The following is a 25068-nucleotide window of genomic DNA, read 5'->3' as shown; positions in this document are numbered from 1 at the left end:
ATATACTTTAAAAAAGGAGCAAACCCTCTTGCTATATGCTTCTTTATTGATCCAATTCTACAAACATTTTCACATATAGCTACCAAAAATCAGGACACATAAGAGTAATTGCAGAATAGTTTGTGAGCTCTTTGTATGAAACTACTTTTTATATCTCTAGAGTGTGTATGTGTATATTATATATATAAAATATACTGTGGAAATATTAACAAAATCTGAGAAGCAGAAATGGCATGGAGGAGAGAAGGATACAGGAATACACAAGTACTGGGAAGAAAACCCTGCTGGAAGTAAAGCAGAGAAAATCAGAGATGAACATGAAAAAAAAGCTCGAGAGTGCTGGTCATCCCAACCAGTGTCTGGCACCTGAACTGCAAGATGCCAAAGTTCCCCTTCCTTAGTGTTTCTTACTGCAGATGTGAGAATGTAAAACGTGTTAGAGCTTTTTCTTTGACCCAGGGGGAAAAGAGGACATTTTCCCTTGATTTCTGTGACTGTCATGTTCCAGGGCCTTGGAATCCAGCTCAGAACAAGCAGGTAAACCATTATTACTGTTGCAGTGGAACTGTGTTGCATCTCTGTGGGTCACAAAACTCCTCCCAGGGACGCCCAGTTCTACACCAGTTCTGAGTGCTGTGCTGAGGTTACTATTTATTCTCTTGCTCTAGAGAGACAACTGTTTCTGTTTCAGTGTCACGATGTGCTCCTTGCTTACATGCTGTTGTTTCATGTTTGTGTTTAAACAGGTATTAACTCACAGGCAGGCAACTGGGCACTGTAAACCACTTCTCTCACTTGGCAACAAGTTATTGCATGCCAGCTCCTGGGTGCTGAGGTGACTTGTGATCAGGATCCACCTGAACCAAGAGAGGGCATATGGGCAAAAAAAAAAAAAAAGACTGGGTAAACAATGTGGTTTCTCAGAAGGATGACTCAGCAAGAATGAGGGGGATATTTAATCTCAAGGAAACTCTTCACAGCAAATCTACTTTCAAAGCAGGCTTCAGAATATACATCCAAGGTTGATAACTTAGCCCTGTTTGTGATGGCAACAAACTAGTGGAGGGAAACTACTCAAATTAGCATTGAGGGTTTCAGGCCAGGCTATGATACTAATGCCTCTAGTAAATGTTCCAAACTACTTCTCTAGCTACTTGCACTGTTTTTTACCTGCATGTGCTACAACTGTATGCTAAAAATGCTACTGAAGAAGTTGTGCTCTCAAACATAGAGAGCCAGCAGAAAGGTGACTTTGTAATTCATCAGTAAATCAACTATATTAGGAAAGGAAAAGGACTGAGGTTTTGTCAGGAATGGATGGTTCAACCTGTGTCAAGTAAAATCATACACCTGTCAGTAAGACTGCATCAACCAAATATTGAATTGTCAAGCAGAACACAAGGTTGCAAGGAAGGTTGTTATAGATGCTGTAACCCAAAGCAAAGCATATATTATTTGTATAACAGGCAGCTAGAAAGCAAGAATGGAGCATGCAGAGGAGATGTGGGCAGCTGAGTCAGCAAGATTGGGACAATTCTGGGAGATAAATGATCAGATACATAGAATGGGTCTCAGTTAGAAGCTGGTTGTGTAATAAAATCCCTTCTGGGTTTTGTTGTTAGAAACAAACAGTTCAACTAATGGCCAGACATTTGATTTTTTGTCTTTTCTTCCTCTAACCTGCAGCCTGACCTGAATAGTACTTCAGGCCTGACCTCATCATCAGCTGTAGTTCTCTCCAGGAATAGCATTCCAAACAGACTGGATTTAGATTGCATGCTGTGTTTGCTCTCAGCTTCTCCGGTAACTAGATTGTCCCTGAATACATTTCAGTTTCGGAGTGAAAGAAATCTCAGTGTTTCACATGAGTCCTATTGGCCTGTGCACACCCCACACACCCTTCTGTGCCACTCCCTTGAACAGAAATGTTTCTTTGTGCTGGACTGAACAGCACATTTGAATGACAAATGAGCACTGAATTAAAAGAAAAATTCTAAACTGAATTGGCATCATCCTAGTTTGATTACATAAGGCAGATGAGCATGATTATACTGTGGGTTTTCTGATCTAATTACATACAATCAAGTATTTGTAGGAAAGGAGAGATCACTGGATTGTTTAATTTTCACAGTTTAGTAAAGCAGGATTGGGTCACAACCTAGTCACATACTTCACCCCTGCTTAAGAAGAAAAGCCTGTTTCTTCACTCAGTGATGTGCTTAACAAAAACTGTTTGACTGTAAGAGGAGTCTTTTCCTGAGATTTCTCTCTTTTAGTTCTTTAGAATTGTTCCATGAGCTTCTTTCAAAAGTGAGGACTAAACAGAAAACTTGAGTGGGAAAAAACACCCAACCCCTTCATATTGAGCAGAAGTTCAAAATAATTGGTTTGTATTTTTGCCAGTTGGCCTCCCTTCAGACACTATTGTTTTGTTTAATTGTGCTTGTGGCTGACTGTGCTGCTACTAAATAGGAATCAGATTTGGGCAGACAGATTACCAAGGTCTCCCAGATGGATGAAGGAATAAATACACCAATTAAACAAAAGTAGAAGAGCTGCTGTTTTCTGATGTGGGATTATTCCATGTCCAGGTGGTTTTCAAGCAGCTGGAGTTAACGTGCTGGAGAACAGACACACCTGAACTGAGGGTGTGTGGGAGGGAGGTAAGAGCTCATGAACAGCTGCCAGAAAAAAATAATTTTTGTGACCCTCTTTTCCAGTACACCTAAAGTAATTTTACATTTTTCAAAATAAACATCTGAAGTTATGGAAATGTAGGAAACTGATGATCATGTACCCAAAGCACCCACATGGCACATGGTGTGATTCTCAGAGGTGTCCTATGCAGGGCCAGGAGCTGGACTTTGATGATCCTTTTGAAATCAGAATATCCTGTGATTCTGTGATAAGACACCACAGCCCAGGGTGTGCACCCAGGTGAAGGTGTAGAATGCCTGCCATGCAACCCAGCTTGCAGAGTAACTGGGGTTGTTGGGAAGGCAGTGCAGCCCAGGGAAACTCAAACATGGCTCCTGCACACCAGGAAAACACAAGCTGGACAGCAAGGAGAGTTTAGTGTTCCTTGTTAAACCACTGCAACAGCACTGCATCTGGTTTTTGGGTTCTCACTGCTGCTGAGCCATGCTCTTGATTCCTGCCTGTCTGTCCAAACCTGCTCCCAGGAAGGCTGCATCTGCTTTTCACTTAGTAGAACCTGAGTGTCTTTTCTAGTGTGAATTTCTGGTGGAGGTGCTGACAGACCTCTCCATTGGGATAGGTGTTAGATTGTGAAATATAATCTCCCTGAATCAAATATGCTATTACTGGCATGAGGATCTCTTATCACTGTGCTTTTTCTTACACAACATCCATTTCAAGAAAGAAACAAAGTTCTTTCTCTTGTATTTGTACAGAATTGTACTGACCCAATGTCTGGCACGAGGGGTCACAGCTGCAGCAGGCAGCCCTGGCAGAAAGCTACATCAAGCAACACATGCTCCAGCTGCATTTCAGCATCTTTCTTCCTTTGTCCTTTCACCTTGAGGTGCCTGGCAATCTGCAGCACACAATGGATCCCAGCTTTATGTCACAGTAATAGAGATGCAGCCTAAGGCTTCAGAAAGGATACATCAGCACAGTGCAAAGCCCTGGAGGGTTGCTCTGAATTTATTTCTTTTTTGTCTGGGAGCAGTTCATAGACAGTATGAGATTATTCTATCTGATTAGGAGCAAATGGCTTGGAGATGAGTCCTGACAAACCCTGGCCACCAATCGGCATCTGGCAAGGACCATTCTGTGTATGTGCCGGATGCTGAACAGGCAGCTGCCAGGAAAGGGTAAGTAGGACATGTTGGGGAGAAAAAAATTACAGTGAGGAACAAAAATCAGAAATTGAAGTGTTTTAATAGTCTGTCCATTCACTTGAGTTGGACACTCCTGCAGCACTGAGGCCTGCCTTTCCTCTGGCACATGTGCCTATAAGTAGACCAGATCCATCTCAGGAAATAATTTAGCTTGTAAGCATTAAACAGCAAAATGTCTACAGTTAGAATCTGAGTTTATATTAAAAAGGGTTTTATACAATGTTAGCTAACTACAGCGTAAAGTGAGTATCTCCAGTTAAGGCAGCTGGGCCTTAACTACTCCAGAAAATTTCTGTAGCACTATAAGTAAAGTACACAGGTGTAGTGATATCTCCTTTTCTTTTTACAACCCTCAAATAGTGGAGAAGTCAGCTCTTGTAACTATAGAAGCTTATTACTCACCCTTCAAGTAAAACTTTTAAATTATACTTGTCCTGAATAATGAAGCACAAGAAAATAATAATGTATGTTGATCACATAGCAGCACTAACTGTATTAGTGACAAACAACTGTTGCAGCACTGCATATCAGTAAATATCCCCCTCTTTCCCTATGCTAGCACAGACAGCATATTTTACCTACTTGCAATCTCCCTTAACTCAAGATTAGTCTGTTGGAGAAAAGAGATAAGATTGTCCTTGAAGGCTGATTAAAAATCTAGACAGCAACTGCTGGGGTTTTTTTTATCCTTAGCAGTTAATGAATCAGTAAGGGAAGTTGTTATTTAAATAATCTCAGATTCAAAGCCATTGGTCAGAAGATGCTTACTGGTAGAGAAGTGGAAAAAGAAAGTCAGTTATGAGTTTGGCAAGTCTTGGACTACAGAAAATTTATTGCTAATTTTAAAAAGCTCTTTTAATTGCCACACAGCCATAGCAAAATGATACTGTGCTTAAGATGAGGATCAATAATGTGATAGCTTGGGGAGAACTACATAAACAGTTTTGTTTAGTTCGGTTTCTATTCAGTAAAATACATTTTGCATTGGAATTATAGTTTTTGTGAAGTCTGCATGCGGACAAGATTGAGCATCAGTAGTTGAGGTATTTAGTAGCCATTCACTTCCTTCCTCTTGCATTTTTGTGTAGATGGAGTTTTCTCCTAAGAATGAAATTAGCTAAGGATGTCAGGAACTGGGGTGCTGGGTGGAAAGGAGCAGATATCAGACTTTGCCTGCTGCAGAACATTCTTGACTCCACTAGAAACAGATTTCTGTTTGCCCTCAAATCCTAGCACTAAAGGAGGTGAGCAGGCTTTGCAAAATTCTGGCAGCTTCTCAGCTGTCCCTCACTAGACCTTGAGCTTTATGCTCCAGAGAGATAACAAGGTCATCTTGAAAATCCATCGTCACACAAATATCTGGATTTAAACTGTTGCTGGAATTTTTACAAGGTGCCATGGTTGCCGAGAAGCTCAGACAAGTCCAGGCAATTATCCACTGCTTGTTTGGACAAGTTAGTTGTCATGGAAAAGTAGCATTACACTCCCTCTGCTCTAGCCTATCTTTAAACACTGTCTGCACCACTCATGTTCTCTGAAAAAAGATTTTCATTATTCAAAAAGAATTTCAAAACGTCATGGGCAAAGAAAAAACCTGAGAATTAGAAAAAGCAGACTAAAAACTAACCAGTTCGAGTTGAAGTGTAACAACTAATAAGTACCTGTGAAAGTAACATACTTCCAAACGCCCTGCATTTGAAAGATTCGGAAAATTGTAGAATGGGAGATGACAAGAGCATAGGACAACGTCTAACTATCTCTGGATGCAGAGTTTTCTCTTAGTTTCGTTTCTTAACTACCTCTGGAAATGAAACCAACTTAGAAGGCATGGGCGGCCGCTGAAGCGGAGCTGGTGCCCAGAGGCGCTGCTGGGCCTGAGGCGGCCGGCCCGGGCTGTGTCGCTGCCGGTGCGCGGCGGGCGGGGGGCGCCTTTCCCTCCCCGGCCAGCGGGCGCAGGGGGCGCTGCGGGCACCAACATGGCGGCGGGCGGCGTGCGCGGCGCGCCGGGGCCGCGCTAGAGGGTCCGGCCGGGGCCCGGCGCTCCCGGCGCTCCGCCCGCCGCGGGCCGGGCAGCGGAGCGGGCGTGGCTGGCGGTGCGTGGGGATCGATCGCGGCGCGCTCGGGGGCCGAGGGGGCGCCGGGGGTCTCGCCGGTGGCTTGTGCGGCCCTCGGTGCTGGGGGGAGGGGCTCCCGCCGGAGGAACGCGGCCAGGCCAGGCAGGCCGCGCCGGGCGGGCGGGTGGGTGCGGGGCGCGGGATCGCCGCTGTTCCTCTACGGCGCCGTCTCTCCACGCCGGTGAGTCAGCGCGGGCCGGTGGCGCCCGCCCGCCCCCCGCGGTGAGTCGGCGGCGGCGCCGCGGGTCATGCTCAGGCATGTCGGGCCGGGCCGGGCCGCGGCGGAGCTAAGCCCTGACTTGCCTCCTCTGGGCAGCGCTATATAAGGCCCGGCCCGGCCCGGCACAGACACCGCCGCCGGAGCCCAGCGTGCGGGCTGGAGCAGGCACTGAGGTGAGTGGGCCCCGCCGGCCTGGCGGCTGCCGCCCGCCCGGGCTGCGTCGCTGCGTGCCGCGATCTGAGCTTGTTCTCCCTTCACTGCAGGCAAATGTGCAATACCAAGATGTCCTCCCTTACGGATCCCGCTGCCGCCGCTTCGGAGCAAGAGGCGCTGGTCAGTAGCTGCTGGGCGCGTGGTTGTTTTGCGTGTTTTTGCAGAGTTTTTAGCGGCTAATTCAGAAGAATCCTATGCTTACCGAGCGATGCCTGGCGAAAAGCCAGGAAGTCCAGCCAGAGAAGGTGGTTCTCTTTGTTTCTGTAGGAAGCAAATCTTCAGCGTAATTGAGAGTACAGGGTGATAGTATAGGTCTAGAATGTTTCCTGGAGGCGTTTGATGTTTTTTGCTTTCTTTTAATAAAAAGGATCCTATGATCAGATTTGATAGTTGTAAGTATTTCGGGTGGTAATTGTTAATGATCCTATAGCTGAAGAGATATGGAAAATCTCCATTGTACAAAACATACTCTTGGTGAAATAATGGGAAGATTTTTCCACTTGTGTTATGGCTTTGCATTTCTAGGCTTTCCATAATACAGTGATAGTCCTGCTGTTTTGTCCTTAGTTTTCTTGAGGATTGAAGCCTTTTACACCTGAAATGCATACATACAATGATGGTTGAACTGAGTTACCTTGTGTAGAAGGGTTAAGCTTAAAAGTGTGGATTTGACAGTAGAACTTCAAAAAAGTGAAATTGCAGAACAGTACTGTTCAAAATTGATTTTTTAAATTTGTGTCTTGCCTTTTTTTATCTCATCATATTGTGATAGTACTGTCTGCTGTCAGACCTGCAAGGCTGCAGAACTTGGAGGAGGCAGGAAGGGAAGGCTGGGGAGTAAAAGTGGGCTTAGGTGTTGATTCAGTTTTGAAACTGTGCCTCGCTATGCTTAACTGTCAGTAGTACCTGAATAAGTTTTTGTTTGCTTCTTTTATGAAACTAATATATGTGACACATGTTCTACATAATTCAGTTCTTAGGAGGGGGTGAATGGACAGCTAATGTTGTCCAGGAGCTTAGTTTTTTTTTTTCATAATGTGTAATTCTTGCAGCTAATATCTTGTTAACTCACTGAAACTTATGTTGGTTTTAGTGGATCTTTGGAATGGAATGAAGGGTAGTTCCCCTCCTCCACCCTTCCTCAAACATTAATTCCTTGTCCCATGATATTTTATTCACACTTCCCTTTTTTTTTTTTTTTTTTTTTTTTTTTTTTTTTTTTTTTTACTTTCTGTGTGTTTATTTTTTACATTTTATTTTATGTAATATATCGGGATAGCTAAATATTAGGCCGGTTTTAAAATGATTACACTATAGTTAAAGAGGTGACTGGAATATACTGCTCTGGGAGCATCGGTGGCTCCACAGGCTTTGCTGCAGCTTGTTCTCATCTGCTGCACTGGTGCTGGCTCAGCTGTGTGGGACCGTGCAGTTTGTGTGTATGTATGTATGTATGGGAGAAGTGATTTTTCTCGTTTAACTTTTCCTTCCTCTGCCTTGGAAATTGTCATAGACTGACTGCAGATTAAACTGCTGGCACGGTGACTGGGTGGGAGGCCATTGGGTGGGAGGTGGGAGTGAGTGAGGGATGACAGAAGGGACAGGGTGTGCTGGTCCCAGCTAAGAAAATTCTTCAGAGGTAAAGCAGCCCAGCTGGCAAATGCAAACCCAAAACCTCAGAAACTGTCACAGAAAGAGAATAAGAAAGAGATGGACCAGTGTTTTATGACTTGCACTGTGGACCTAGCAGTCACAGAGGTCTGTTTCCATCCTCCCTCCCCTTTGGGAGTTGTGGTAGTGGTTAAAGGAGTGAAGCTGAGTTACCCAGGACCCAGCCCTGGACTTAGAACTAATAAACAAATTCTGTAGCTCCAGTTAAGGAATTTGTATTTACCAGTGTGTTGAGGTTTAACCCCCTGGCCAACTCCCCTGTTCATAGCACTAGGCCTGGCATTCCATGGTGTGGAATATCCTCTTGGCCAGTTCAGGTCAGCTGTGCTGGCCATGTTCCCTCAGGGCTTGTGCATGTCCTCACTGGCAGAGCGTGGGACACTGAAAAGTCCTTGATTTAGTGTAGCTACTCAGCAACAACAAAAACTTCAGTGTGCTGGGAACATTATTGTCCCTCTAAATCAAAAACACAGTGCTGTAGCAGCTACTAGGAAGAAAATTAACTACCCCTGCTGAAACCAGGGGATAGTGCAAAACTGGGGTTTGAGCTAAGATGAACAGTGTATGAGAAGTTTAGTATGATTTGGTTCATATTATTTGTTTTTATGTTTGAACTTTGCAAAGTGAAAAACTTGAATGATGATAGGTTTTAAAGCAGTTGTATGCTTGCATATCAGATTAATACAGAAGGAGGAAGACAGCTGGTATAAATAAATGGGTTTTTTTGGTGAATAATTAGTGTATTTTTTCTCCTTTCATACACAGGTTAAACCAAAGCCACTGCTGTTAAAATTGTTAAAGTTAGCTGGTGCTGAAAAGGACACTTTTACTATGAAGGAGGTGAGAACTTTTAACCACTAAAGGTAGACTACAGTGGGTACAGATAGATTGTTTTGGGTTGGGTAAATGGGGGGGCAGTGTTTTTCATAGCTTGTCTAGAAATGGAGATAAGACATTGTTTATTCTCCTGCTGACTTGTAGTTGGGTATTTAGCAAGTTTCTCAAAAATCTGAACAAAAGTTTCAGGTGGTCAGTAGAATAGTAGTATTCTTCTGGAATGATGGATGAAAATCTGTCAGCTCAAAGAGAGTTTTAGGCAGAGTTTGAAGAGTAAATTTCAATGTATTTAATATGCTTTGTCTCTTACACTTTAAGAAACAACCTGGATATTTAACATCTGTGTTTAATTTATTTCACAGGTAATATTCTATATTGGACAATATATTATGTCTAAGCAATTATATGATGAAAAACAGCAGCATATTGTACACTGTGCAAATGATCTCCTGGGGGAGTTATTTGGAGTAACAAGCTTTTCAGTAAAAGAACACAGGTAAAAAATGGGATTCTTTTCTGAGAGTCTGGTTGGGAAATAATGAAGACCATCATGCATATGTCCCTTTTTTAACTCTCCGCATCTTCAAAGATGGTAAGCTCTCTTTTATGGTTACGTGTAGCTAACTTGTATCATCTCTTTCTTTATCCCTATTTAAGGAGGCTATATTCAATGATTTCCAGAAATCTGATAGCAATCAATCAACAAGGTAAGCTAGCTTAGGAGGGTGATTTGTTTGGGAAACAGCAGTAGGGAGAATAGAATTTTCATGACGAATCTTGCAGACAGTGATCTGACAACAGTGAGCTCTCCATTATTAGCTGTTTGGCTTTGCTCACTATAGTCCAGAGCAATCATGAATGGTGAACCAAAGCAAACACTTGTTTCCTCAGTAGAACAAAAAAATTGGGTAATTTTATTGGACTAGAACCAGAAAAAACACAGAGCTGAACAAAAAGGCTACTAAATTACAAACGTAAGTAATTTGCTTGTATTTGTTATTGATAAAGCCCTCAGCAACGTACAAAGTTTTAATATGAAAAATAAACTTCTTAAACTTATGCCAACAATGAAATTAGGGCAAAGACTTTTTTTCTTGTGGTAAAGTTCTGTTTTAATTTTGTCAACTGAATGTGAAGTACATTTGGAACTGGTCATTCTGAGCTATACTCAGCCCTGTTTTAAAAGGGCTGTATACTTTTAAAAAGTATCTTTGTGGTGATGTTGTGAATAGCCACTCCTTGAATGCACAGTTGTTACACACAGTCCTGCAGTGTAAAAATGCTCAGTGTAGCTGTAATTTTTGCCTAATATGGAGTCTGAAACAGAAGTTAAACAATGGAAACAATTTTGTAAATTGGCCTCTAAATCTCTATAAAGACACCCTTTGTTTCTGATTTTTCCTAAAGGCAAGTGTTCAGCTGCTGAAGATGGGAAACTTGCTCTCTTTGTCATCCCCATTGTTAAGCTTGCAAACTTAAATTTATCTTCCAGTTATTTTTTCAGGAAAAACTCTTTATTAATTCAGGATCTGTCTGTTAGTAAGCATATATCTTTAACAACAGCTAATTTTTCTTCTATTGTGTGTCTTTCTAACTCAGGGTTCCCATAAGTAGTAAAGAGCACTTTGGAGAGGAGCAAGTAATTACATTTCCTGCTTATATTCTTTCATATCTGCAGAATCACAGTTTATGCACAGACTTCATTTGAAGCCATTTGTAACAGAATTCTGAGCTGCTTTCAGTTGACATTTCTTCTTTCTCCCCACATTTCCACTTCAGTAATGTTGCAGGGAAGGTGCTGCACATACCTGGAAAACAAAGGAGCAGTGTGTTTTTTCCATTGTTGCAAAATGTCTTTATTTTAAGTTTTACTTAGAATTTACTTTTTCAGCCTGAAATTGAGTTTTTCTGCGATATTGTATTCTAAGTTTTATTTTGGTTTGGTTTCAGACTCTACCCTTGGCGACACACCTGAGGATGATGCCACATCTCAGCTTGAAGAAGAAAATGTTGTTAAGGTGCCATTTTTATTTTATTTGAATAAATTATTCTGAGTTGTACATTCTATTCAGTTTTGCATGATCGTATCGATGGCTTAATTTAGTAAGTTGATTCTTGAATTTTACCTCATATTTATGCTCAGGCTTACTCAGTATTTCTGTTTTCAGGAATCTAGGCAAGAGTTAGAAGAGAACCAGACTTCATCAAGCCTGACTTCCCAACCAACTACATCTTCTAGGAGGAGGACACACAGTGAATCTGGTATCTGCAGATTTATGGTGCAGAGCTTTCCAGTAGCATGGCCACTTAGAGGGAAAAGCTACGTTCTCTTGCCTTGCTGACTTGGAAGATGCTGGCAAATACTACTCGTGTTTCTCTGCTTACCTAAACCAAAATGTTCAGTCTGAAAGAAAAACACAATTTCTTGCATTGCTCCAATGTCATGTTACAGTTTGGATGTCTAGAATTGTTAGTAAGATGATGGAATAACTTACTCCACGGCTCTGTTAAACTTTTTCACATCAGCAGAACTTTTATCAGTTGTGTTATCTTCATTATGAGAACACTTTTGTTTGTAATCTACTGATACCATCAAATTAATTTCAATTCCCTCTGTAGACAGCCACAAAATTTGAAATTTTGTTTGTTCACTAATGCCAGTTTTCTTTGCATTTCAACTGGTGGGAGGCATCAAAGGTGTGGTAGTAACACAGGATGATTTTGGCTATATTCAGGTACCTCCCCATTCATTAAGCACTTGTTAAAACATCTGGTGACCTAAGCATCATATTGGCCTCCCATTTGTCTTTACTGTGGTTATTCAATAATCACTGGCAAATATAATTTCTAAACACAGAATGTTTCTTATAAGTAGCAATAACAATCTGGTCATTGTAAACCTGGTTTAGTTTCTCAATGGAAGTGTTCTCTACAGTTCTATGTAAATATTCTTCAGTGGAATTTCTTACATTAGTTTGTTCTATCACTTACTGTCTTGCCTCATGACTAGGTGATTGCACTTACCTGGGCAGTGATAACCTTCTGTCACTGCATAGAACTTCCTTTTCTTCACTTGCTCAGGAGCATTTTTCTGTTCCTCAGCTTTCAAGTAGTATTTTTTGTGTCCCTCATAGGTGACTGTTACGTTGTCAGTCCCAAACCAGTGCTGCGTTGCTGAGCGGTTTGCACTAAATTAAAAGAACATTTTAATGTTGTAACTAAAACTGATGAAAGGATGGAAAGTCTTGGTTAAACATCACAACCTGTAATATTTAGGCATGGCACAGAGCACATAAGGTCCTGGGTTGTGCTTACTTATTATAGGTTTGATTATTAACTCTTGCCTTGCATCCATTTATTAGTTTGTTACAACCTTAAGAGTTCTTTTAATATAGTGTTTTTATATACACTTTTTTTCTAATTTATAGGAAATCTTCCTTTTAAACCACTATTCTTGTTAAATTGGGATAGTAGTGGCTCTTTTGGAGCCCCTTAAATAGAGTATAGAGACCTTGTGGTGATACAGTATCAGTACGGCATGGAGCCATGACAACTAAATGAGGACAACGATGGACAGGAGCAACCTTTGGGCCTTGGGGCACCAAGTTTGGTGGGGCTCTCTCAGGGCGGAAAAAAGAAAAAAGAAAAGAAAGGGGCTGAGCCAAGAAGCACCAAGGGAGAGTAAGAGAAGTCTCAAAGTATGTACAAGTGTTTTGTTCTCCGTTTTTTTTTCCTTTTTGTTTTTTTATAATGAAAGATTCAAGACTTGAAGACTTTTGGATTGTCACAGTGTGATTTGCAAGGCGAGGGAGAAGGTGGGCAACAGAGGGTGGGTGCAAAAGGCACCTGTTGGGGAGCCAGCTGGCTCGTACCAAGGCCTGTTTAACCAAAAGTTGTTGACATCTTGGGAGGTTTTCACTCCCCTGCGCTGACATGCTGAATTTGCAACACATTTTTATATAAAATTGTTTTTTACCAATTGCTCTAGAAGTCAATGGAGCTGAATTTTGACTTGCCTACCCCTAAAATGGTGTGCCCTTAGTCCTCATGCTGCTGTAGGTGATTGTTCCAAAACACGATGTGTTTACAAAGCATTGCCTTTTTGCCCTCAAACCAAGCATGCTTAGTAAGCAGAGTTAAAGCAATGCTTTCAGAGTTCAGCTTTTGCATAGTATGTCTTGAAGGTTTTCCTGCTAGGGTGCTATGAAAGTTCTAAGAGTTTGTTACAAAAATCTTGTTGGGTAAATACAATTACATATAGTGCAACTATTCACTGATAAATATGTTGAGTTGTCTGAAACTTGAACCTGAACTTACCTTGCTCAGCACAAGGTGTTCTGTATGCCTGTGAACTGGGAGCTAATTGCACTATCTCCCCACAAATTCTGGACTCGAAAGCCCTCTGAAAGTGCCTTTCTGTCTGTTGCCTGTAGAGGGAGTGAGGACAAGTAAGATTTTAATTGTATTTCTTAAAATTAGGAAGGGTTTAACATGTTGTGTGTGGAGTAAAAATTCTTTCAAATTTGCTGTTGTCTTCCATGTGGAGACTGCCATTTCTATGTGTACTGATGAGACAAGTGGGGAAAGCCAGCCCCTGAAATACTGGTTTCAGAAATGTTCCACACTGTATGGATATAAGAGTTATTGTGTCTTTTAAAATAAGTCTTGGTGCCTTTTTGCCCCATTGAAAAAGTACTGTAATATTTTACTTTACTAGATTTCTTTGTAGTAAATTGTGTTTTAAGCTTCTGTTTAGAAAATTCAAAACTGCACATTGCATAGATGTTTTTGAGTAATAAAAAAAATTCTTGACTATGCTCAGAAAAAAGTTCTTCAGATGACCTGCACAGTGACAGAAGAAAGCGACACAAGTCAGAGAACATTTCGGTGACATTTGATGAAAGTCTCTCATGGTGTGTAGTCAGTGGTCTCTGCCGTGAAAGAAGCAATAGCAGTGATTCAACAGATTCTCTTTCCATTCCTGTAAGTCAAAATAGAAAAGTAAAGTATTTTTGTGGTACAAATTTTGCAGATGCCACAAGTGCAAACATGCATCTGAAAACACAATGTTCTTAATTAAAAGCAGCAGTGCCTTCAGTGGTGTCTGAGGAAAGAAAAGAGGTTGAAAGAAAAGTAGATATGTGGGTGGAGTGGGGTTTTTCATAGGTCTGCTGGCAAAGCTGAAGTGAAATTTTAAAAAATATTAATGTTGAATATTCTTTAAAAACGAAGATCCTTTCTACTTGGCACAGTATGGAAAAAAGTCAGACATATTTTGTGTTTTAAAATAAATATTTCTTAGAATGCTAAGAGACAAAAAGAGTCATAGATATTCCATAATTCAGAGTTAGGTGTTAGTTCTGGTACAGCTTTGGTAACTACCCAGTGGAATGGGTGCTGATGGTACATTGTATTAATTTGCCATGCCATTATTCAGAAGTTTTGTATTGTTTATAGCCAACACCAGGGCAAATTTGTGCTTCAATAAGTCATGAAGAGTTGAACTAAGAGTATTCCTGGTCACTTACTGTGTTCTCAATTGACAGCACTAATACTGTATTTTCAATCTTCATGTTTCGTAGTTGTTAAAAAATTATCTCAGATTAAACAAAGTTTATGAGAATAGGGAATTGAATGACATGCAGCCAAAAGATACCATCTTCTTTCATCTGTTCTTTCACTTTTTAGGAGGGACTTTCTGAAATAATGACTGCAGCCTTTCAGCTGCCTGTAGGCTGAGTGCAGTTTCTTATTGGAGCCAGCAAAAGGCTTCCAGGCCTAGCTTTCTTTTTACCCCCCTATAATTTGTTTATCTCATAAAAAGTACTGTGTCTCATAGCAGCTGGTCCTTTTTGTTCCATAATTATACCGAGTAGTACAGTTTTGTCCTGAGAGTTGTTTTATCAGTAGTCTTGTGTATATGGACTGGTGAGGTTGAATGTGTGCTTTCTTTTTTTGTTTTCCTCAGGATCTCGATGCTAGTTCATTAAGTGAGAACTCAGATTGGTTTGACCATGGTTCTGTATCAGACCAGTTCAGTGTGGAGTTTGAAGTTGAGTCTATTTATTCAGAAGATTACAGCCATAATGAAGAAGGGCAGGAGCTCACTGATGAAGATGATGAGGTACTATTTGCTTTCCTTGTTTGACCCTGGGGGGAGGGGATGAGAAGAAAAAGGAATTTCAACATGAAAAATTCCTGCAAGTTTCCAAGGAGAGCTCTTAGATATATTTGCAGACTGCATGTGATGGTGTCACAATCTGCAGCCAGTTGTTCATTAAGTCAAAATACATGTTGGTGCAATTGGGTCACGTTTATACAACATACCAGCTAGCTACTGAAATGGTGCTGAGGCTTTCTGCAGGCTCTGAAAAGGGCTGGATAGGAAAGTCTGGGTGCTTAACTGCCCTCACCAGCTGTTGAAGTCAGTGGCAGCATGTGTACTATAGCCTTTCTGCATTTTTAATTCTAGAAGTACATGTTGAGTTTTGACAACCCTTGACACCAAAGGGAACCTTTCTAAGTAACTCTTTCCAAAGGGATGTCCAAGTTTTTTGCCTCTGTGAATGTAAATGTTTCATAGAGATGTTGAAACAAAGTTTTAGGAATCTTTATTAGTAGGCAGGAAGACAGAAAAATTGTGATTACTGCAATTTTCAAGAGATTTGTAGAATGACAGGAATGAAGTGAGAATGTATGTAGAATTTTCTTCCTGGGTTAGTTTTCTGTTACTTTAGAGAGGTTAATCAGCTCATGGCAAGATCAGGTGAGTACCAGAGGCAGAATTCACCAGGGACATACATGATTGTGGTAGCTGAGAGGCTGAATGGGACTGATGTGCACCAAACTGTAGTGTAGAGCAGAGCTGCACCCTGAGAGAGGATGGTAGCTTGGAGCAGGAAAGCCCCTGCTCCAGACAGTAGTTTTGGGAATTGCAGGATGGCTGGTGTTCCAAGGGGCCTCTGGAGGTTGTCTTACCCACCTGCCCTGGCTCAGGCAGAGCTCATGCCCAGGTCCATGTCCAGGTGTCTTGAATATCTCCAGGGATGGAGGCTTCATAGGTGCTCAGGGCAGGCCAGGCCAGTGCTCCTTCATCCTCCCAGTGAAAGGTGTCCCGTGACTCAGGGGGAACCTCCTGTGTTTAACTTGTGCTAGTGACCATTGTCCTGCCACTGGACACCACTGAAAACAGTGTTGCTCTGTGTTCTTGATGCCATCCTTTACCTCCTGCCCTGAGCCTTCTCCAGGCTGAACATTCCCAGCTCTGTCAGCTTTCCTCACATGAGAGCTCCTCTAATCCATTAATAATCTTCATAGTCCATCCCTGGAGACTCTCCAGTAGCTTGCTATCTGAAAATCTTAGCAGGTTAAAAATATTTGCACTTTTAATTAAATGCCAAAAGCCAGTTCTATATACATTTTTTTTTTTTAATTTAAACCAGGTTTATCAGCTGACTATTTACCAGGATGAAGATAGTGATGCTGATTCATTTGATGAAGATCCAGAGATTTCTCTAGCTGTGAGTAAACACTTGTCTGGTGAAGCATCGTAAATTGGGTAAACTGACATAGAATAGATGAAGAAGTATAGATGAGTTCTATTGCTACCAGTGATTTTTTAAGAATTAAATTGACTTTGTCTGTGTGAAGGTTGCAATACAGTATTTTAATTACTGTGCTTATTAAGGAACATGTGATTATTAAGGAATCTTGGGGGTTTTTTTAAATGGGTAATAAACTTCCTAATCCGTTAAAAAAACCCTAATCCCACACTAATTTACCATTTCATTGACTTAATGGAAGAAAATTATTTGGAGCCTAAATCTGACTTTCTGAACAAAATGGAAAAAAATTAAAATCTTAGTCATGTACATTTAAAAAACTCTTTATAGAAGTCAGAATATCTAGTTCTACTGTCCAGCTTGAATGAACGTGTCTGTAACAGAGATGTGAAGGCAAGCCTTTTTTCAGACCAGTACTGTAAAAGAGGCCTTTACTACATTCTGTGAGACCCTTCTTGAGGTGTGGGAAGAAATTGACAGTCTTGAGGCAAAGTATGGAGATGTTTGTGAAAAAAAACCTGCATTTTAATTCTAGTGTGTCCTATCACCTTATTTATATTTTTCACATTTGATACTTGAATTAAAGCTGTTTTGTGGAACTCTGAAGTGTTCCAGTGCCATGATAGTCTGTAGGACTGAGGGACTTGGTGTGTTAAAGACAGGGCTGGCCACCTTCTGAAAAGATAGTGGTGCTTATGTGTAGGAAAAGAGACCTGTACATTACTTTGAGGATTTAAAATTTGTTTTATAAGCTTTTGATGTTACTGATTTTTTTTTTTTCAGGACTTGCCTAAGTAAGTTTTGGGTTGGGTTTTTTTTGTTTTGATTTTCTATACAGCTTGCATTGTTTCTAAGAAGGGTCTCTGTACTTCAAAGCAAAATGTATTTTTAACGAAACAGTGGTTTCTTTTCATTGTAGTCCATGGAGTAACCTGTGAGTGGCTGATGCGCCACTTTGGTTTTGCCCTTTTATTTTTTCCCTTTCTCCCTTCCCATCCGTGTTTGCCTTGGCCGCCGTTTCTGTGCTGCCGCTGTGTCGGAGCGCCCTCTCCCGGCCGCGGTGTGCACCAGCAGCGCAGCCCGCCGCCGGGAAAGGGTCCCGTCCCTCCGCCTGGAATAGCTCCCGTAGAAGGAGTCCAGAGACGAAAAAAAGGGAAATTATGACCTTTTCAACGAGTTTTTCATGAGGGCCTCTGAAGAATTTTGTGGTCTGGTTTCTGCAGTTTTGCGTAGGAAATAATGAATTGTTCTATTCATAAACCTATTGCAAAATGAAGGAAAGCCAGAGTCCTTTTAAAATAAGAACCATTTTAATATAGAATTGTAAAATGGGGCCAAAACCACTGAATGGAATTTTAAAATTGTAAACAAGTTGATGCCTCAACATAATAATTATTTTGGCAGTAATAAATTGTTTATAATGTCTGAATACTTCAGTTGTAAGTGTTCCAAGTAGCTTAAGTTGTTCCAACCTTTGATTCACTAAAGGATTATTGGAAGTGTCCCGAATGCAATGAAATGAATCCTCCGCTTCCACGGCATTGCCACAGATGCTGGGCCCTTCGTGAGGATTGGCTTCCAGATCAAAAGAGTGAGAAACTGGAAAAGAGCAAATTAGAAACCTCCTTTCCTGCAGAGTCCGGAGAAGGTTTTGATGTTCCTGATTGCAAGAAAACAAAAATTACTGAAGACAAAGAACCAGCTGTGGATGAGAATGAGGATAAATCAGTACAGCTTTCTGAGTCCCAGGAAAGTGAAGGCTATTCCCAGCCATCAACATCAAGCAGCATGTTCTGTAGCAGTCAGGAGGACTTCAAGGAACCTGAGAAGAGAGAAATGCAAGACAAAGAGGAAAGCATGGAGTCCAGTCTGCCTGTTACCAGCATAGAGCCGTGTGTCATATGTCAGAGCAGACCTAAAAATGGCTGCATAGTGCATGGCAAAACGGGACACCTGATGTCATGTTTTACCTGTGCAAAAAAGCTCAAGAAGAGGAACAAACCCTGCCCAGTGTGCAGACAGCCCATACAAATGATTGTGCTAACTTATTTTAGTTAGACATGTGTTGACTGGAAAGCAGCCAAAGAAACTTCAGAAACTGGTTAAGAGAGTAAGAAATTATTTTTGTATGCTTATTGGAAAGTTAATATTTTGTGTCTCTTCGCGTTCTGTGAAAAATAATTGCTGACATAACTGCACTGGAGTTATTAAGAGGTTTGCCTAATGCTCAGAAGTCAACTTGGAGATTTTAAATCCCTCTCAGTAAAAGTAACCAGGTCCTCTAAACCACCTCCTCTCCAAGTGTTTTAATGTTCCATGCAAGTTAGTGACATTTGTTTTATTGAATTAAATATGTGCATTAAAACCCCAAATTCAATAATTGTTGGAGGAGAGACATGTTGAAGTGTGTATTTCTGCAAATTCCTCATTTAAGAAAATATATGATTATCCAGGTTCCAGTTTTTGTTGCTTGGTGAAAACATAAGGCTCAGTCAGACTCCTCTGCTTATGTGCAGCATGAAACAAGTCTCAACAGACAAGATAAATGAAGGATATGCTATGAGCTCTCATGTCAGGTAGTAGTAGGGGACAGTTGTTTTCTTTTTCTGCACTTGTTTCTGACTTAGCAGAATACATTCAGCTGCATTGCTGCATTCACTGTAATAAAAGTAGAAAAGAAATTCCCCTTCACCTGTAGAAACACTTAAGCTTGCAGTTCCAGTTCACCTTCTTTAAGTGCAGTAGTCTTTCCAACTCACTGTTCTTATCTGTATCACAAGAATTCTGAAAATCTTTTGCAAGGTGCTTGGCCAGTTCAAAGTTGGTCTTTTTAGACCTGTCCTTTACTGCTTTTAGCTCTTGTCTCCTCACTGTACTTTGTCAAAAACTTGGTGAAACTTACCAGTTCTGTGCCCAGGGAGTCTGCTGCCTGCCTCAGTTCTGGGGGCCTTAAGGCAAGGTAGAGTGTGGGAGCCAGGATGCAGTAAAATTCACTCAACTGCCTTTCACATGGAGTTTCTGTACCCTGCGAGTGATACTTACTCCTTTGGAAAACTATGTTACAAGAACACTTGTATATTTTTGGTACCTTTTATTTTTACATGTGGCTGCTGATTGTGTGACCAGTAGGGAATGGCAGATAAACAGGGGAGTGCCAAGAGTGGAGATGTAGTCCAAGTGCAGGAATTGGGCAGTGTTACCATCTTACAGGCTAAGGCTCAACTGCTTCCCCAACACCAGCAGTATAAAATTGCTGATGCCTGTGAGCCGGCACAGAGACTCCTCCTGCTCTCCTTAACTGCAGGGCTGCAAATACCTGAAAGTACTCAGGAAAAGGACATAAGGAGATACAGGAAAGACTTAGTAAATCTTTGATTGTGACTTGGTTGAAAAGTAGTAACTTTATAGGTAAAGACTGAATTATTGAGATCATTCACATTTTGTTCATACTTTTTTTTTTTTTTAGTTATTTTGTTGCTAGTGAAAGAAAGTGGTGCATCCAAGTTCTAACACAGTTCATTTTAAGTATACAAAATATAAACTCCAGTTGTATTCATTCACGTTCTTACTTGCAAGTTTCTTGCCTCCTGCAATTTGGACAGGGACATCAGGTAGCTTGAAGTTTTGGAAGTTTTTTGATCAGCAGAAACCTTTCATGGTTTTTATAGGATTTGATAATCCTTGAGCCTCAGATAGCTAGTTTTTGGGCAGATAGCTAGTTTTTTCAAAGAGAGATGCTATTACAGAGCTACTTGCCTTACTTTGCACTTCCTATTAATGGGTTTTTTTTAAATTTTTGATTTGATAAACTTAGGTGCTGTGAGGCTTGCAGAGGCTCTTCATTGCACCTGCAGGTGAGAGATAATTATAGATGTGTATATGCAGAAGCATCAACAACATGGGAATTGTACCTAAAAAGTTTCTTCTTGCTCTTATGAAGCTTTGTCCACTGCATTGTGTCCCGTGTCTCCCCCTGTCTCAGCACGATGCCTTCTCTGCAGGGGCTGCCCTGGCTGTGTAACTGCATGCTGGGGGAGCAGCTGTCCTTGTCTTCTTCCTGTTGGGACAAATTGTACCGTCCCTCTCAGCAATCCTTTCCAGTCACATGCCTTCTGTTGCAGAGAATAGCCCTGGAAATACCTTCCACTCGCTCCAGTGGGGAGGAAATGGGCCATTTTCATTTCTGCATCTGCAAATCACTGTATCGAGTATTTTGGTTTGAGTTACATTCTATGGCCTAATATTATTCTTAATGACTTCTAGTGCAACTTTGAATTGTTTGGTGTGGGTGCATGCCTTCCAAGTGGAAGTGATGGGAATTGATGCCTGTTCCTGCAGGGGACACTGGCAGGCCAGTGCAGTGCAGGGCTGGTGCCCGGGGCTGTGGCACAGTGGCTCCTATGGGGACTCCTTGGGCTCTGCCTCCACCCTGTCTCCTGTGTGGGCACGAGCAGTGAGCACCCTGCTTGTTCTGGCCCTTAAACACTGGTACAAAACGTCAGAGATCCTCATATAATATCCTACAGATTTTAATCAATAATTTATTGCTGTTTGTAAATATACTTGTGCTCACAGTTGATGTTTTGAGCTCTAATTTATTGAATTAGTCTACTGCTACATGTGTAGTTATATAAATATGCTTATTTAGTAAATCACAGGCACAAGAGGACTATTTTAAGAAATGTAGCATTAAAATTCAGAGAAATACTCGTATTATATTGAGAAGGGAGATTTATGTCTATGGGGTTTTTTTCCTTCCCTTAAAACAACTTCTGCATTGAACCTGAACAAGGTTTATTGAATAGAGAAGGTGCTGGTCCAACCTCAGCTTAGTGAAAATATTTTGGTGGTGTTTTGCTTTCCTTTGGAATGCTTTTGCATCCCTCAGTACAGGCAAGGAGCTGACTGACTGCTTCTGCGTGCTGGTAACGTTGGAGTGATGGTCCAGGAGATACAGGATGGTGATGAGCGGCTTTCAGGTTAATTTGCAAAGGGGCAAATGGCTTTTGCCTTTGGACACGACCATGAACGTTGCAGGATGCAACCTATTTTTTTTTAGAAAGTACAATAAACCTACTTTTTGCTTAAATACAAGTCTTTAACTATTTACCTATTTGTTAGTATTGCCATTATGTTAGTATTGCAATCCACCTCACACCAGCAGGATCGTGGGCTGTGCCGTCCTGTGCCTCTCCCCTTAGAAGATGATTTAGAAAAGGTAAAGGTGCTTCAAAATGCTCACTGATGAAAAGCTTACATTCCTTTTAAGAGTGTGGTACGATTTTATCAGAGTTCTGTTTGCTGTACATTTGTTCAAATGTTGCTGTCTCTGAGGCATCTGTGGGTATGAAGATTTTTTTCAGATTTTTTTCTCTTATGACTAATATGAGGAAGAGAAAAATTCCTCGTTCTTATAGAGAGTGTCAACAAGAAGAATTGTTTCAGAAAAATGTATCTTAGAAAAGAGAGATTAGAAAATTATTAAGACCCTAATGAAACTGAATAAATAGGATGGAAATAGGGGTGAAGATTTTTTTCTTCTCCATCTTAATCTAAGGCTGCTGTTGTGTTGGGGTGTAACATTAGGTAGAGTTTATAATTTTAAAGCAGGTAATTTATTCAGCACATTAACTTAGCACACACATGGTGGGGCAGGAGTTATCCCTTATCCCAGGAAGGTGCAGCATTTTGTTGTTGATTTGGCCTGAAAAGGGGCATTTGCTGTTGTGAGGTTTTCCTGTGGGGAGGATTATATTGGGCAGTTGAGGGGACTTGAGGAGAGGCAGCGTTGTCATGGAGGGGCTGTAGGGCAGCCTTGGTCCTCGCTGGAGCATCAGCCCTCTCCTTTCCAGGGGATTCCTTGCCCTGCCCTGCCTTTCCAGCTCCTCCACACTGGAGTCCAAGGCACAGCTTGTGCTTTAAACGTTGCACAAGCAAAGCACAAAACCCAGCTTGAGGTTTTAATAGTGGATTGCACTTATGGAACATGAAAAATTGTTGCTTTTAACTACAGTGTGGGGGTTTATTTAGGTTTTTTTTTTTTTTAGCATAGATGCACTGAAAGCTTCAAGTGAATGGTTCTTTGGTGTATCTAGACCTATATTATACATGTGAAATTTGTCAGTGATACTTAAAAAGGTGGTGGCTCCCCTTTTGAGTAGATATTTTCAGCTTAACAGCCTACTTTTAAGGGATGGTTCTTGGTCTTGAGCCACAGTAGTGGCTGTCAGGATGATGACTAATTTATACCTAAAATACCAATAGCTTTTCTAAAACCAGAGTCTTTGTTGTCTGACTACACATAGCTGGGATGACTGTTGAATAGAGTAGCTCATAGAGAATTTGAATAACTATGCAACATGCTTTCAAGAGCTTGACCTGGTGCATTACTTTTCAGCTACCCAGTGCTTGTATGACCACAGTCAGTAATCATTAAAATGCAAGTATCCACTCCAATTGCACACCGTATAGACCCATTTATGAGGAGTTCCACGTGTCTTGCATTTATCTTTCAGTTTTCAGTTTTTCCTTTTCTGATGAAAATTGAGTACTGTGTTCCATTTAAAAGCTTTAAATAAAGATTTGTTTATATACTCCATGGTGCTCTTTTTTTTTTCCATGTCAATTACTTGATTGTTAGAAGTTCTGGCACTTTGTTTTCACACAGATTCTTACTTTTGTGAACCAGCACACAGGCTTTTTCTGCCCCCACTCAGCTGCTGCACTGCTGACTTCTGTCAGATTTCTTTGGTTTGGGAGATTTTAACTCTAGGAATCTCTCGTTCTTCCTGCTACAAGTGGCAGGAGCAGTGATGGGATTTAGTGGATAATTACTTCTCTGTGTGGTAAACAACCCACAGTGGATCAGAGGGTGAGGAAAGGTAGAAAATGCAAATGGATATGAGGGAAATACTCAAACACCAGTCTCTTGCACAGAGCCCTCATTGCTATTGGCATTGCTGTTTCAAGTTCTGAGGTGGATTTGCACACTGCATGTGGCTGTCTGGCAGACAAGTGGCTGATGCCCAAGTGCCACAGCCCAGCTGGAAGGGCTTGGTGTGACAGGCAGCAATCCCTCAGGAGAGATTTTAAAAGGCATTAAAGGATTAACTGAATTCCTGCATTTTTTATTTACTGTATACAGGAAAAGATTGATGTTTCCAAAGATAATCTTTGCTGGTTTACTTTTGAAATTGCTCAAGAAAATTACTGGCAGATAAAGCTTTAAAATAAACTCAGGAGATGGTACTAACTGGCTTTTCTTGAAAAATTTTCTGTTAATTGGGCAGCTTCAAAGGGCTCTGAAAATGACTCACAACTGGCCAGGCGAAAGGAACCTGCTAATCCTGCCTGCAGTACAGCCTAGCCAGGGGGGCAGTGAAAGCACCCTCTGTGACTGGAGCTGGCTGGTGCCTTGCTGATGTGACTGCCAGCTCCTGGCAAGGCTGTTAAGCAGTCCCAGCAGTGCAAGCAGCAGGGCTGTGAGGCTGTTGAAACAGTATAAAGCCATTGCTGGAACTATTCAAAGAATTCTGAATTGTATGTGGTTCTGTGCCACAACAAATTCAGTTAAAAATGGACACAGTATAAAGCTGTCAGTGACTCTTTCCACATTGCTTTCAGCAGCTCTGCCATAGGAGAACGTGGTTTTCAGAGCCACAAATTCCTCCCTTTTCCCTGTTGTTGTGGATTATCAGCCAGCTTCCACATCACAGCCCTTTGGTAGATACTCACATTTCATTTTCATCTTCTTGTCTTAAACACGTCTGTGTCACTGGCCTTTACCTCATTTGAGCCCTGAGCCATCTCATCTGTCCAGGTAAGAAAGAGCATATATAGAAATGCCATTCTTCATTTATAGCAGTGGCTTTATTATGAGAAATTAGTATTGAGCTGATGACTTACAGTTGTGTGGCACCTGAGCTTGCATGAAACATTGCAGTACAATTCTCAGTGTTTTGGAATTTAGGAAAAATCTTCAAAATGTATTTGTATTTTCTGCATCAAAATTCTACAGTTATCAGCATAGAGTGTAGGAAATTTCTTCAGAGTAAAATATTTACATAGAAAAATATGATAGTCTGTTACAATTAAAAATATGTCTACTATAAGTAAAGTAAAACATTCAATTGTCAAACCAGTATTTTACAAAATACAGTAAACATGATTGTGAATCTGAGAATCTGGTTTATAAAAACATACTTTCTTTTGCATATACAATTCCTTCTCTCAAAAGCCACATTTGTGCAGGAAGATTTTGCCTTTGCCTTTGTCATTCCTGACTTTATTTGAAAATTGCAAGCACAACGGTCATTAAAACCAAGAGATGTACGGTTGGTTTTACTGCAGCTGAAGCCCGTGAGAGCTCTTGGTAGAGGGGAGTTTTGGGACATGAAGTAACTTTCGAGCTGATCTTATCTGAGACCTCTGGAAAAGAGAAATCCTGTTTCACAGCACTGAAGTTTCCAGTGTTGTCAGGTATTTCCACTGTCTTCAGCATGGATTTATATCCTGGTACAGTAGCCTAGGAGCAAACACAAGAGTTCTTCCTTGGTTTGAAACATTGAATTCAAGTGTGAAACAATTAA

The 25068-nt window shown here is 41.1% G+C and overlaps 2 protein-coding genes across 5 annotated transcripts in view; one reads left to right on the top strand and one right to left on the bottom strand.

Annotated features, from left to right (window-relative positions):
- The first annotated feature begins 5798 nt into the window (after positions 1 to 5798).
- MDM2 (MDM2 proto-oncogene) lies at positions 5799 to 23076 on the top strand. Of its 3 annotated transcripts, XM_074539758.1 has the most exons (12): positions 5805 to 5956; positions 6294 to 6370; positions 6461 to 6530; positions 8847 to 8921; positions 9281 to 9414; positions 9576 to 9625; positions 10869 to 10936; positions 11087 to 11180; positions 13741 to 13901; positions 14887 to 15042; positions 16361 to 16438; positions 17969 to 23076. In XM_074539758.1, the coding sequence occupies exons 3-12, from the start codon at positions 6465 to 6467 to the stop codon at positions 18536 to 18538; spliced, it is 1452 nt and encodes a 483-aa protein (XP_074395859.1). In that variant the 5' UTR covers positions 5805 to 5956; positions 6294 to 6370; positions 6461 to 6464; the 3' UTR covers positions 18539 to 23076. The 3 variants fall into 3 exon arrangements, with proteins under 3 accessions (XP_074395858.1, XP_074395859.1, XP_074395860.1); XM_074539757.1 differs by lacking the exon at positions 6294 to 6370 and having other exon boundaries at positions 5799 to 5956; XM_074539759.1 differs by lacking the exons at positions 5805 to 5956; positions 6294 to 6370; positions 9281 to 9414 and having other exon boundaries at positions 6467 to 6530.
- The window catches only part of CPM (carboxypeptidase M), a 32642-nt gene continuing 27788 nt past the window's right edge, over positions 20215 to 25068 (bottom strand). For both annotated transcript variants that reach the window (XM_074539761.1, XM_074539760.1), the window contains exon 9: positions 20215 to 25004. In XM_074539761.1, coding sequence (XP_074395862.1) covers positions 24765 to 25004 — 240 coding nt within the window. In that variant the 3' untranslated portion in view covers positions 20215 to 24764. The remainder of the gene's footprint in view (positions 25005 to 25068) is intronic.

Source organism: Zonotrichia albicollis, chromosome 4 (assembly GCF_047830755.1).
Source record: "Zonotrichia albicollis isolate bZonAlb1 chromosome 4, bZonAlb1.hap1, whole genome shotgun sequence".
In the NCBI taxonomy this organism is placed as follows: Eukaryota; Metazoa; Chordata; class Aves; order Passeriformes; family Passerellidae; genus Zonotrichia; species Zonotrichia albicollis.
The sequence above is the reverse complement of the archived record's forward strand: the minus strand, read 5'-3'. Positions and strand labels throughout refer to the sequence as shown.